Source organism: Hippichthys cyanospilos, chromosome 3, assembly GCF_059441005.1.
Source record: "Hippichthys cyanospilos isolate Australia breed blue-spotted pipefish chromosome 3, RoL_Hcya_1.0, whole genome shotgun sequence".
Taxonomy (NCBI): Eukaryota; Metazoa; Chordata; class Actinopteri; order Syngnathiformes; family Syngnathidae; genus Hippichthys; species Hippichthys cyanospilos.
In genome coordinates this window covers 10,658,052-10,672,875 of record NC_142371.1, presented here as the reverse complement: position 1 = coordinate 10,672,875, position 14,824 = coordinate 10,658,052, and the positions used below count along the sequence as shown (strand labels likewise).

At 38.4% G+C, this 14,824-nt stretch overlaps 1 protein-coding gene across 5 annotated transcripts in view; it reads left to right on the top strand.

Moving 5' to 3' along the window:
• usp45 (ubiquitin specific peptidase 45) overlaps positions 1-13,977 on the top strand; it is a 40,504-nt gene extending 26,527 nt beyond the window's left edge. For 4 of the 5 annotated variants that reach the window (XM_088409917.1, XM_088409914.1, XM_088409913.1 and 1 more), the window contains 10 exons: positions 4,101-4,188; positions 6,323-6,404; positions 6,795-6,886; positions 7,853-7,909; positions 8,032-8,151; positions 9,541-10,189; positions 10,346-10,443; positions 10,560-10,646; positions 11,296-11,440; positions 11,786-13,977. In XM_088409917.1, coding sequence (XP_088266043.1) covers positions 4,101-4,188; positions 6,323-6,404; positions 6,795-6,886; positions 7,853-7,909; positions 8,032-8,151; positions 9,541-10,189; positions 10,346-10,443; positions 10,560-10,646; positions 11,296-11,440; positions 11,786-11,952 — 1,585 coding nt within the window. In that variant the 3' untranslated portion in view covers positions 11,953-13,977. The remainder of the gene's footprint in view (positions 1-4,100; positions 4,189-6,322; positions 6,405-6,794; positions 6,887-7,852; positions 7,910-8,031; positions 8,152-9,540; positions 10,190-10,345; positions 10,444-10,559; positions 10,647-11,295; positions 11,441-11,785) is intronic. The other variant, XM_088409915.1, reaches the window with a different exon arrangement.
• The last annotated feature ends 847 nt before the right edge of the window (positions 13,978-14,824 follow it).

Below are 14,824 nucleotides of genomic sequence, written 5' to 3'. Positions count from 1 at the left end.
GACCAGGATATTTGATGCTGGGTGACTAGATACATCTCTGGTGCTGCTTTGACATTTATTCTGGTACCTAGCTTTCATCGAGTAAGTGTGTATGCGTTTGTTCTCATGTGTGCATATGCATGCATGCGTGCGTGTACACGTTGCATCCTCACCTGGTACCATTTCAGCCCACAGCAGTCATGCAGCCTGTGTGTATTCATACAGTAAGCATTGCAACCACCTGTATGCAATCAAATGTAACTAATCTTACGTTGGGCTCATCTATTCCACTCTTCTGCTTTCAATATGAAAGGTATTGTGCTCAGCCTCAGTACTCGTTTCTTACATGGCATATTTTTGCCCTCACTTGATGATAGAGCTAAGTATTGATTTAGATGCAAATAAAACAAAATTATTGTCATTAACTTGTGTGTAGGCGAAAGCCTTCACACGTTATTCTTTTTTTATTCTGCCCGTTTTTTAACGCGTTCCAACTCATTCCCAGTTCATCTGATTCACACCGTTCCAATTTCATAGTATTCCAATTAATCGTGCGACAACTGCTTCCTTTCTTCTCATTCCAAATATTTACAGATTTCCTACAATTCCCTGTTTTCCGTGCCCCAAATCCCATTGACTTAATATTGGGTGACTTAATATTTCACATGATCCCCTCCATTTCATTAATATTCTTGTGTGTGAACAAGGATGGACTCAGACTGTGGTTCAGTCTTTAAGCTTCTCTTATTAAACATAATGCCGTTACAACCTCAGCTAACACGAGCTGCTGTTCGCTGCAACAGGCACTGGCTGCCAACTGACTTCAACCCTCTAGCTTGCCCCGTTATGGTAATTATTGAAAGTAAAAATACGTCCGATAAAAAAATGCATATCTGTGCGTCAAAACTCACCTCGTGTGACTGACAGATCAATCTTCCTCAAATGGTGTCAGAAAAAAAAAATCTTTAAGTTATTGTTTATAGGACGTACCCATACTTTTGGCCTTCATTTTTCGGGGGGAAAAAAGTGCTTCTCATATTTGGGGAATTACCGTAAATAATAGCAGTTGACCCTGTACTATATCACTGTTTTTGAGATATATACTCAAACTAGTCTCAAAATTTCCAAATGTTTGAATCCATTTAAATACATGAAAAAGCAAAATTCTTCTGCATGTGACAATTCCACCCCAAAACCCGTCCACTTTATGTTTGAGTGCTTGATCTTTAGCTTTGTACAATCCGACTGCATCTATAATAGTTGTCCATTGTGCCCTTTCCTTATCAAACGTCCTTCCTTCTATAAATGATTCCTCCACACTAATGTGCCTTTTTGAGTGAGTTTGTTGGTTGATGCAGTCTTGTTCCCTTTGCAAAGATTGACATTTTACCCACTCGGATGAGTGCATCTGTTTTAGATGCTGAATTAAGTTTGTTGTGCTGCTGCCTTTTGTTGCAATGGGCTTTAAACAAACGTAGCATGGTGTTTGTCATTCCATCTGTGTTATCCATCCATCCGTTTTCTATAGCCTGTCTTGGGAACAAACGGTTCGTTTTTCTAGCCGTGGGCCCATAGCCATGTTGTGCTAGCCTGCTGTTTGGCGTGAGTGTGATTGAAACGAGAAAGGCAGAAGCTACGGAAGCTCAAGAGGACACAACGCACCACAGCAACAGGAGGAGTAGAAGGAGGACAATATTGATATTATTTTTTTAAATCATTCGTAACAAAAATAAATAAATAAACCGCGATATATATCACCCAGATGTAGTGTCTCGATTACTTTGGCTTACAAGTGCAAGAAAAAAGGTTGTTTGCTATTGATGAATATACAGTACACTATTTAGTATGGGTATTTATATCTGTATTTGCTTTTTCCATTGTTTTTGTGACCATACTGTTAGCGACTTATTGTTCAGGTAGTGCATCTAAGTATTGTATAGTTCATTATAGGCTTTGTTTATGAGAGCATGTTACGCATAGTGTGTGTTTGGGGTAGGAGCTTGTGTGGCCTTGTGTCTGGTACTAACTCATCCGGCTATTAATTGTGTTAACACCGCAGCTGTTCGCATTGGCCAGATTGAGAGCAGCGCTACAGGGCCCTTCTGCTTCCCTCCACTGGGACACGATTCCAGACCTCCTCTTTCCCACTAGTACAAACCAAATTTTAACTTTTCTTTTTTAATTTTTCAACTGCCTTTTTTTTCCACTTTGTTTTTCTGATATACTGCATATACACTAGTCTAACTGAACTTGAAGGACAGAAAAAACAAGACATGAATATTTCATTGCACCCAATTTGTTTTTAGATCTTGCAAATAAATGACATACTGTATATGCCCTCCGCAATTTTCACCCTTCACCCACATTTCTTTTGAATACATTTCTAGTGACCAATATTGTGTCAGATTCTATGGGTTGAGGCAGTTGATTTAGAGGATCACTCAACCTCCTGTGTGATGGACAGGTTGATGGCGATCAAACAAAAGTATTGTCACATTGTCTTATAAGGCATATGGGACTACTTTTCCAAAGGGATTCAACACACTACCCCCAACATTTGCTCTGTTGGTTTCTTAAACTGAGTGTTGGTATCTTCAACTAAGTGTAGCTTCTCACGTTGTGTCTTTCTTATGAAACCACCCTGTCCTGTGAATATGTGGCTATTTTGGCCCAACAGGTTGATGTGGCTCTGTCCTTTGCTGCCCATCTGCCTCTGACATCTGTCCCCACATCCCCACATCTGTTCAATGTGGACAGCCAGGGGACGGAGACAAAAAAAAAAAAAAGCTTTTCCTCTTCGCAGACAGGCATTAATGCTTAGGTTGGATGACTCTCCAACGAGGAGAAAAAAAGTCAACAAGTGGCCTACATAATTTGCGCCAAGTATGAGTGGTATACTAAAAATAACTATTATGTATACCTATTGTATTTTACAGAGGATATTGATGGTTGTGTCTAAATCATGGGTATGGTTTTTATATATACAGTGGGCCCCCGGTTTACGAGATTAATCTGTTCCGCGGTTGGGATCGTAATGCGAATTCGCCGTATGGCGAGCAATCCAAGCCTATGTTAATTCGCTAATGCATGTAAAACCCCAGGTAAAAACATCAACATTGTGTATACATATTGAAAAATGGTATCAAAATAGTATAGTAAGTGCTACGTATATATAATATACATGTATACAATTAAAAAACATCATAAATAAAAATATAGAAAGGATTTATGTGATGAGCTTGTTATGGTCATATTCCCCAGTGAGGATAGCCTAGCTTAGGCTAGGCCTTGTTCGTATTTCTTCATCTCCAGCTTTGTTTCCATATCAATCATCTTCTTACTTCTCTCCTTAACATCCCTAGCAATCCTGTGACCCATGGCTCACCCATTCCAAGTTTGAATTAAGCTGTAAAATGCACAATAAATGGTTATTTAAAGCCCTCAGACACGATTCTTTCCATAGCATGCCACGATTTTGACAATAACACCGACCAATAGCAGACCAGCATCTGAGTGATGCGTTGCAGCGCAGGCAATTTGACTGTACCAGAAAATAAGAGCAGTTCTTTAAAAAGGCCTGAAGATGGAGACAAAACAACACAAATACAGCCAACCCCTAGGGTCATGACAGTTGTTTTTGTCGTAAAGTGAGGATGAAAAAATGTCGCCGATCACGTCATTAACTGAAAAAAAAACCATAAGGCATCGATCTTGTACCCCTGGGGTCCACTGTGTGTGTGTGTGTGTGTGTGTGTGTGTGTGTGTGTGTGTATATCGATGTATTATATGTGTGTGTGTTTGTGTGTGTGCGTGTGTCAATTAAATCAGTTCTACTAAAATCAAGAAATGATTGCAGTAAATGTTTCTTCAAATGCTACTTGGACTTGTTCACGTACACTTACAGTACCTGATTTTATCTATGAGTTTAGTTTTGTTTGTATTAGTTACTGCAATTGTTTAAATTACAAACAGGATCATAATACATTTATTTGCAATAGAGACATCTCTTTATTTTTATGTTGAATTTTTTATGTAAAAGAAGTACTATCTGTTAATATTATGCCAATATGATTGCAAAATGTTATTTTTATTCATTTGTGAAATTCATTTTTTTTTTCTAGAGCTTCACGCTTTAAAGGCTATCAACAACAGGACAGCCAGGAGCTTCTTCATTATTTGTTGGACTCCATACGAGTAGAGGAAACAAAAGTGAGTAGTATCCTTTATCCGTCCATCCATTTTCTATAACCGCTTATCCTCATTAGGGTCGCAGGCTTGCTGGTGCCTATCCCAGCTGTCTTTAGGCAGTAAGTAGGGGATACCCTGAACTGGTTACTAGCCAATTGCAGGGCACATAGGGATGAACAAACATTCACTCACCCTTTCACACCTAAGGACAATTTAGAGTGTACTTCCTTCCACCTTCCATGCATGTTTTTGGAGTTAGGGAGGAAAACGGAGTGCTCAGGAGAACATGCAAACTCCACACAAGAAGGCCAGAGCCAGCTGGAATTGAACTCGGGACTCGGAACTGTGAGGCGGACGTGCTAACCACTCTTCCACCAAGCAGCCCTAACATCCCTAATGACTTTCCTAAATTTCTTTGACAAACAAAGATCAGCCTCATATCAAACTCCTGTTTGTAGCATTGGTATTTCATTATCAATTGGCCTTTGTTTTAAATTATTGCATCTATTCATCAATCACACTTTACAGTTTTGTTTATCATAGGGTTCATCTGATATTTTATACAGTCCACTTGTGTGAGTTTATGTCTGCGAAGCTGCGACACTTTCCCACCCCCCTACCCTTCATAGAGCAATTAGCAGACCCAATGTCACTTTTTGGAAGGCTGAGATGATCCCAGTTGTCCCACCAGTGGCTACGTGATCCAAGCAGGCAAAGTCAGCGGGTGTGTTTAGTGGTCAGCCGCAGGCTCCACAGTCTCGGCTCCCTTTCAAACTTGTGAACATTTGCAGTTGTGCCACTTCAGGGACTTGCAAATGGCATAACCAACATCATTGTGTGATCTTGGGAAACCCACAGCTGTTGAATGAACTCCAGGGCTGCCCCATTGTGCTTGAGGGTCACCCATCACCCCCTCCCTACACGTGCACTCATCAGCCATTTTCCAATTTAATCAAGGACGCATAGAGGATGAGGTTCAGCCCTTATTCATGTAATCAAATGCATTCAATCAACCAGGCGTGTTCACAAACAGTGGCATAATAGCTACTCCTCTGAGTTTTAAATGAAAGTGATCGCACATTTTTGGAGTAAAATTTTTGCAGGGAAAAAAAGAACATTCAAAACCAACAGTTCATCCTGAAATGTGCAATAATTCATTAGCTTCTGATCATTTGTACATATACCTACCTAGCTGTGCAGTAACAATTGGAATATTTTACTCATGCATTTCCATACATATTTAATGCATACTGTTCTCTGTACAGCTGAGCTTGAGGAGACGGGTGTGACCATCCTTTAAGAGGCCCTAAGTGTTTGTTTTCATTGGCTATTAGTATCAGGGAGCTAAATATGCTAATCTGGCCCCAGTCAATTATCAGCAATTAACTGAGATGGTAGTTATTACTCTCAGGGCATGGACTGTCCTTTCTTCACCCCATCTTCATTTTTGTTTCTACTCCTACACCCTTTCACCAGCAACCCTTCCCACCCCCTCACAACCCCCCTTGCCTTGCCCATGTGGGACTGTGCATGCTGTTACTTTGGAGAGGAAGGGTGGGGGTTACTGGTAATTAATTAGGAGAGCTTGAACCTCGTCTCACTGTGCTGACTTGAGTGGGACGAGACACAGGCTGGACTAGGATTAACAAGGTTTTTTGACCTAAATAGCCAGTGCAGTGCGTGGGTCCCGGGACAATGGGGGCGACTGGTCTCAAATACAGACACAGACCATGGCCAATTATGTATTGATTGGTGCTTTACTGTGGCTGTGCCCCTTCACAGCTCTCTCACCAACAACTCACTGACCATGTCATCTTTAATCAGAGGACCACTCTAAAGAGTTTTCACACACAGGCACACACACACACACGCACGCACACACACACACACACACACACACACACTAGAAAAAAACCCCATCTTAACGGTTTCAGACAAGGACAATAATTATTTTACTAATGATGCTTGTAATAAGTACAACTGTCAAGCAGAGCTTTCGCAGGGACGTGGATATCTTTGTAATGAATGCAATTAAAATAATGTTAAGAAACACAACAATAATTTACCATGGTAACTAGATTACAACATAGCTTTTTTTTTCTAAGGAATGTCATGTAAAATCACAGTTGCCTAATTAATTTTATTTGTTTTCCAGAGGGTGAAGACAGCAATTCTCAGGGCGTTCAACAATCCCACTGAGAAAACTGCAAATGAGGAAACCAGGCGCCAAGTCAAAGGTTTATTGAGAACGTTCAGATGGTTTAGAACCATAGTGCCATCTTCTGGCTGTTAAAGGAACATAAAGACTACAAAGACTTGACAAGCTGGCTCCACAGTAAAAAAAATATATATATATATGTTATAATAATTTAAAAAGGAGATTACCAATAAAACCTGCAAGCTACGGTAGCAGATCATGTTCAATCACACTTTTTTTTATTTTGGGTGGTTAGTTGGGATGTGAGTTAATAACCTTGTAAAAAAAAAAAAAAATTACATGTAAAAAAGTGAATTCAAAAAGACATTAACTATTGTCTGTGGATTTCATACGGCATATTTACCTAATAGTCGATTACAATCGTATTCATGTAGTGTGTAAATAATTGAACACTGTCCCACCCGACCAGCATATGGAAAGGAAGGTGTCAAGATGAACTTCGTTGACCGCATCTTTGTTGGAGAGCTGACCAACACAATTATGTGTGAAGAGTGTGAACATGTAAGTGTGGGAGGGTAAACGCATGTATGGGTCAATCAGACTAGATTGTTAGCATTGAAAGTGAGACTTTTGTCCACGGATTTTCAGTATCACTTAAAACTGTTATCAGTACAAGTACTGAACTTGTGTATTCACTAATACAGTACTTAAAACAGACTTGACTAATAGTTTTGATGCACACTCCCCTCACCCAGAAAGACAAATCAATTTGAAGGAAGACCTACCTGTTCCAATATCACATTTTCTTATAATTCCATGAAATCAATTGCAGTCTTCTATTCTTTTTTGTTCATGAAATTTTTGTTCATTGTAAAACTGATCCAAGAGAAGAGCTGATACTACAACCCCAAGCAAAAATTATGGCGTCACCAGTCTCAATCAGTTTGCCCATTCAGTTGATGGGATAAGAATTGTGTCCAAAATTTCAACGCAAACTTGTACATTTATTGAAGATAAAATTATAGCCATCTCTCCAGTTCCTTTACCTGACATGCAGCCCCATATCATCAGTTGCAGTGGAAATATACATGTTTTCGTCAGCCAGCCTTCTTCATAAATCTCACTGTAACAGCTCTAAACTAATGTTCCAGCATAATCACCTTGGTCAATGCAGATTTTATGAGTCATCACTGAATATGACTTTATACATTCTCTAATTCAACGTAGACACATATTTTTTTTTAATAATTAATTTTTAAAACTCTTTTTGAGCACAGTCATTGATTCACATCTTTTCAGTTCTATTTCATAGTTGTTCCATAAATTGAAACCTCAAACAGTGACACACATTTGCTTGCTGGTGGCTAGCAAATTAAAAAAAAAAAACATGGATCTGTGGACCTTTGTAAAGCACTTTCAGCACCAGATGGTAAAGAAAGCGCTATATAAATCCACTCCCATTTGTTTGGGATTTTTGTGATGTGTAATGTAGTTAATTATAACATTTACTTTAAAATTGTCTTTCAGATCGCTACAGTTAAAGAAGCTTTCATAGACATTTCTTTACCCATCATAGAGGAACGGGTACGATACTGAATTCTTTTCTCTTGAGTCATGTTTTTTTTTTGTTTGTTTGTTTTTTTGGTCAATGTTTGCCCCCTAATTTTGCTTGACAATAAAGATAATGCTTTATGCTGTTTTTGCAGATATCAAAACCATCTAACAATGTCAGGCCAGGAAAGGGATGTAGGGAACCAGATGCCAGCACGGCGGTCCTTTCCAATACAAACTCAACCAACAGAAACACCAGGAAGCTTAGTGGACAGGTGGGTCACTGCTGCTGTTATTTGCTTTACACAAATAAACAAAAAACGAAACTAACTCTTGAAGGTGTCGTTGTTGCTATTTTTATTGATGGGGTGATAATTCTTTAGTCTCTTTTAACAATTTTTGAAATAAGGTTAATTGCAGTAAACTAAGGTATAGCTGATGAAACCTTGAGTGTCGTTAGAATGAAAATTTGTCTCGATATGCAGAGGTAACACCACTATAACTACCAGGCTTGGAATGCCTTTGTTGATCATTTTAGAGTGGCAGCCGGCTCTATAGCAGGTATTTATACATATTTGTACCAAAAAATGTTAGAACATCCAATGAAACCAACAAATGTTTGTACTCTAAACTCAATAAGTATTACTTACTGTACATGTTTCCCACTTCTTCTCATTTGCCATTGCTGTTGGAATTTGGTGTAAAGACTTTCTATCTTTACACCTTTGTGTCCTATCAGCTTATGGGTCAATTGTCTGCTCCTCACGCCAAGTCAAGTTTATTTATATAGCTATGATTGACCACAGTCTCAAAGGGCTTCACAGGAGAAGATAAATCACAAATACACAATAGGTTCCCCTGAATAAAGCTCCCAGAAGAGGGAGGAATGACAGTCTTAATGTGACAGCAACATTCAAAACTTTGTGATATTTCATCAAGTTGCAAGTGTTTTCAGCTCTTAATGTATCTTCAACCATACTTTAATGTATTCAGGAACTAATCAGTAAAATCACTTTGCAGGATGCTTAAAGTAAAATACTTTCATTAAGAATCTTACTTTTTTATGGATGAAATAGATGTGCCTGCATGGTAAAATAGATTATTACATCGAGTTGTTGTCCTGTCTTAGTACAAATGAAAAGTGGCAAGTGGAAAGCACTATACAAAATGATCATTTAAAATGTACGTTACTAGTCAAAGTTTGGAGAACACCTTCAAATTTATGTTGTCCAAACACATTAAAAGTTCAAGAAATTTACACTATTAACTCTTGAAAATGCAGTGTAAAGTTAGTCATTCGAGGTTGTAAAGCATAATAATCATGATAAATCTGGCTTGAGAAAACAACAAGATCCGCAAAGATGTTAAACGTGCCCACTTTGAAAAATCTAAATTATAAAACATTTTTTGTTTGCCCAATACTGTAATTTCATCAGTATTTCTTTATAAGGTTAGTTATTTAAGTATTATTCTACAATAAAGGATTTTTTTTATTGATTAAAAAAAGAAAACCACTCAAGCATTGCACATTGTGTTTCCAAACTTGACTGTATTAGTGATGGTAACTAAACTTTATGTGTTGGTTACTTCAGCTAGAACACTTTAATTTAGAAATGCACCATTGTTGTAAATGCACATAGTTTACATTTTCACTTTTCCTCCAGAAAGACTATGGCAAGAGGTCTTCCATTTCTATGGATGGAAAGGGGGGCGGCTTCAGTGTGGAACAACCCAAAGAAGGGGGAATTGCAGGTGGATCAGCCCGCTGTATTTCTACTTCCAAGATGGCCACTTGCGGAAACCTCTCCGATGGTAGCGAGAGAGGCTCCGGTCCTCAGGATAGCAGTAACGATGCCGACAGCGAGACTTCGGAGACCGAATGTACCCCACACACTTCCCGCTCCAGCCACGTTCAGTCTCATCAGTCTCACGCTGTCAATTCATCCGCTGTATCTGCTTCAAACTCATCATCATCATCTTCCTATCCCAAGCAAGATGACAATGTAGAGCCGCTTGTAAGCACTTTGTCTAAGGTCAGCATTGACATTAGTTCAGGGGACGCCTCCTTACCTTTGCGATGTTCTCCGGAAGAACCAGAGGAAACAAAGTCACGAGAGAATTTCCACCATCGTTTCCAGCGAGGAGCATTCCAGGCCCTGTCCCAAAGTTACAATCCCGGCTCCAAGGAGTGCTCCATCCAATCCTGTCTCCACCAGTTTACCTCTGTGGAGCTCCTGATGGGCAACAACAAGTTGCTGTGTGAGAGCTGCACTGAACGCAGACAAAAGCAGATGTGCAAGAGCAGCACAGTTGGTGAGCAAAAATCTTTGCACTTGTGACTAGTAACCTGCATGAGATTCTAAAATGGTTTCCTTGCAAACAGTTTGCAAAAACAATCTGGCAAATGAGCTGAAAGCACCTGGTACCTTAAATTTCCTCATTGTTTTTGGTTTTGCCTGGTTGTGGTAGATAAAAAGGTGGAGAAGGTTTATACCAGCGCAAGGAAACAAATGCTCATTTCCTCACTACCTCCTGTCATCACCTTGCACTTGAAACGCTTCCACCAGGTTTGTCAGCTTTTGAATAGTTAACATTTGTATTTAGTACCAAAACATTAAGCTGTGAACGTTTTGAAATTGTGGTCAGACGGTCAAATGTGTTTGTTGCCGTTTTGTCTTCAAAGGCTGGAATGAATCTACGAAAGGTGAACCGCCACGTCGATTTTCCTTTGATCCTAGATCTGACGCCGTTTTGTTCAGCATCCTGCAAGGTAGAAATGTATTTCATCCTTCTGTACACCTGCGTTATATATACTGTATGCGTCCCTTATTTTTATTTTTTCTCAATACCTGTATTTTAAGTTGATGTTCTTTGATTGGACAGTAAATCCCCTTCCGCCATGGGCATTATCCATCCATCCATCCATTAATTTTCTGTTGGCACTTATCCTCACTATGGTCGCTGTTCCAGTTAAATGAAATTAATGGTATAGAAGTACATCCCATTATTATAGCATTTATGGCACTTGTTTTTAAGGTCTCTAAACACATTAAGCACATTTAAGAACATTTAAATATGTATAATATTACAGCATGGGAAATGTGGAAGTGACTATCAAAGCCAGCAAGGCATTGTGCATCTGCTGGCAAAACTCAACCGACAATCAGTCTCAAAATCAAAATGCTAGTATTGGTCCGATTGGCTGAATCCGTTTTTTTTTTTTTTTTTTTTTTTTTTTTTAACTCAAAACTATGCCATAAAATGCTGAATTTCTAAAACTCTGCCCCCCCTCCCAAATAAAGGATAAAACGGACAGCAAACCTGTAACCCATTATGGCAGATGGATTTTTTTTTCCATTATTTTATTTTGAATTTCTTTCATATATTCCTTACTTCTAACTCTATTTTCTCAACTTTAGCAGACCCTGCTACATGGCGACCGTGTCCTTTACAGCTTGTACGGGATTGTAGAACATAGTGGCTCAATGCGTGGTGGTCACTACACTGCGTATGTAAAAGTCCGCTCTCCCCAGAAGACAACCGAACAGCATAGGAACATGTCAGGTCAGGGTTCAGCAGTCTCCTTTCTTTGAAACTTCTTCAGAATTGTTAAGCTTTTTACTTTTGGTATGTTTTTTGGAATGTTTTTTTTTTGTTTTTTTTGTTTTCAGTTAAGTGTTATCTACCTTTAAAAAGGCTATTATTGCCATTTTGACAAGTTTTTAATCCAATCCTAAACTGACGCTTGATTTGAGCAAAAGCAGCAAATTAAGAAAATTCTAGTACCACTATAAACACAAGCGTAAACAAGTTTCCTGTGATTAAACATTTGGACAGTATTTCAAACTACTGCCTTCTTCAAAACTCAAAAACCCGTAGTCGTGACAAAAATATGTATATGTGTTTCAGATGCAAAGGACCACAGCAGCACTTCCCAGGGCCAGTGGTTCTACATCAGCGATACTACAGTCCAAATGGTACCGGAATCCAGAGTTCTTCTCTCACAGGCATATCTGCTCTTCTATGAGGAAATGATGTATATTGACAAATTTAATACAGGCCGTGAATCTGACTAATATAATATGTTCATCTCTTAGAAAGGATTAGAAAAGGGGAAATTCACTGCGTGCTTTTTCTTCAATAAAATTTGCATTTATTTTCTTTCATGAATGCATTGATACATTACGACTAACTCTTAAAATTATCTAGGTAAACATTTGGATTTTTGTTTTTTCAATTCCGTTTAGCTATTGCTTTTCGGTTTTATTTGTAAAACCTCATATGCATCTGACACAAGTATTAGAACAGGTTTTCATTCATTTTAGTTTTTAGTTAATTTGCTTTATTTTTATGGATGAAATAGATGCACCTGCAGGGTAAGATCGATTATTCCTCCAAGTTTTTGTCCTGTCTTAGTACGAATGAAGAAGTGTCATCTCAATCTAGTTTGGTAACGCAAGCTCTTAGAGGTTAATTTAGGAAACATTATCAATTATTACCCTTTGAGAAATATATTTCCAGACATTTATTCATTCATAGCCAAGGTATTCATGAATATTGACATTATAGTTCGACTTGGTACTCATAACAAATTAATGGATTGGAAAAACAATTGTGCAAAAATTGTACAATCCATTTCTGCCATTTACGAATGAATGCATCAGTATATCATGTTTGCCAAAGATTACCCCTTTAGGCGCCAGTTTTTTTTTATTTTCCCAATAAAATATTCTGTGTTCGTATCACTGTTGAAGTCTGAAAATGGTTAGGGATAAAGGGATATTGGAAAAGTTGTTTGTACTATTGCTACTTTCGCACTCAGAGGGTCAAATCAGAACCGAAATTAAAAACCAAAGTATAATTCTGCCTTCGAATTTGTTCTTTTAACTTTTTAGTTTTAAAAATATTTGTTTATTTACCGCAATCATTTTGTTGCACATGCAAAATACTTCATTGCGCAGTATATGAGGTCTATTGTTCGAGTAAGGTTATACTAAATGATGGGACTGAAATGCTCTAAGGCTTCAAGCCTTACTAGTAAAAGCAAATAGTTGTGTATAATGCACGAGTCAATTCTCTATTTAATATATTACTTATTTTTGCATCATTTGAATGAGACTTACTTTATGTAAGGTGTTTTTTGTCGTTTAAAAATTCGCCTAAAGTGATTCGTTTGGCATGTACATTAAAAATAAAAAGGTTTAGAGTTTTTTCTATTTAAAATGATATAACACATCCAGTGCCTATGCTTATTGTTATGAAATGTGCATGGTGAAAATGAACATTTGCAGACTTGAATGTTTTGAAGAATATGTTAGATTTAATGTATGTTGTAGTTTATAATCAGAGGTGAGCACTTTGTCAGCACCGACAGATGCCCATTTTTCAGACGGGAATGCCCGAAATAAACGGCGAATTAAAAATGTCTTTTCATCCGTCGTCGTAATCGTCAGGACTGTCTTGACGTCAGGTAACCCTCGGCCCATCACTGACAACCTGTTTTTGCATGCTTAATTTTCATTCATTTCATTTTCATTTTATTTCAACTGACTTTTGTGATTGCAAGTTATATTGTTGCATTTTTATAGTGCTACTGCAATAAGACTAATGTCAATTCAATTGCAGTCAGTTAGCCATTAAATTTCGCCCTCTAGTGGTGGCAATAGGGTGGGCAAAATACACTGACAGACCGACGATAAGTATGACGGACTCGGAAATCAGCCAAATTTAGCTGTCTAGTGATTGTGGAAGGGTAGGCAAAAATACACCAATGAACTGACAGACCGACGTTGTAATTTTTTTCCGGCTTGAAAAAAATAAGTAAGTTGCCCACCTCTGTTTATAATGGTGTAATTCACTTGAATACAGTGTATTTATGATTTTTAAAAATGCAAGATCATGGTGCTTAAAGGCATGCAGGGTTTTTCCTTGAGACGAATTCCTGTTTAGAGAACATTTAATCTTGAAATAATTAATATTTTGTATGCAGTCAAGCCATGATGTATCCCAAACTAAATCAAATGTTGACTAAATGTTTTTGAAAACTTTTCTGTGTTTTACCCACAAGAGCTTAATTAAAATACAGAGCATGATAAAGAGAATGTTTTGTCTTGGCACTTTTTGTTTGTTTGTTTTTTCCACTGAAATTGTGGCGACAAACACTCTGACTGTCAGTCTGCGTCCGACGGTGCCATATTTGAGCAATCTTGTCTGCTGATGTGGCCTGACAGGTGTAAAGCAGCACTGTTCCAGAACATGTCGAGAGCTGGTGAAGAGGAGGTGGGTGTGGAATCATGAAAAGGGCAACGTCCACAAACATTGCAATGTGCATCTTCTTCTTACTACAAGCTGTGACACATAAGTCACACTGCTGCAACATAAGAGCTGGTTGTCAAACTGCCACCAATGAACTAAAACTAATATTTTCTGAAATGTGTTTGGCTATTTTTAAAATATGGGGGTGGCTGGCATGGCCTTTGGCTCAGGGACATGCTGCTGATGCATTAGACACGAGTTAATCTCAGTTAACAAAAATACACCCCACCCCCTTCAAGACAGTTGGAAGAAACAAATGGCTTGGCGCTCGAGGGCTCATCACTGTTGACCAGCAGTGCAGGTTAAATTTTGCTGCTCTCACCACATGCCATCATCACGCCAGCCTTGCTCGGTTTGACGCCACATCGCACGTATCCAAATTAATAACAACATAAACACATCCTTTTGTATAAAGCTCTGCACACTGCCTTGGGCTTGGCTCCTCAGAATATATATACGTACTCAAACCGAGAACACAAGCCTACTAAAATGTTGCATGAAATCTCTATGCATTTATGCAGCAATATGTTAAGACATTTATTGTTGGAAAGCAATCATTGGGCATTATCGTTCACAACCATGTGTCACGAATATTCAACCTACATGCTACTCATGCACAGTACTATGTGATCT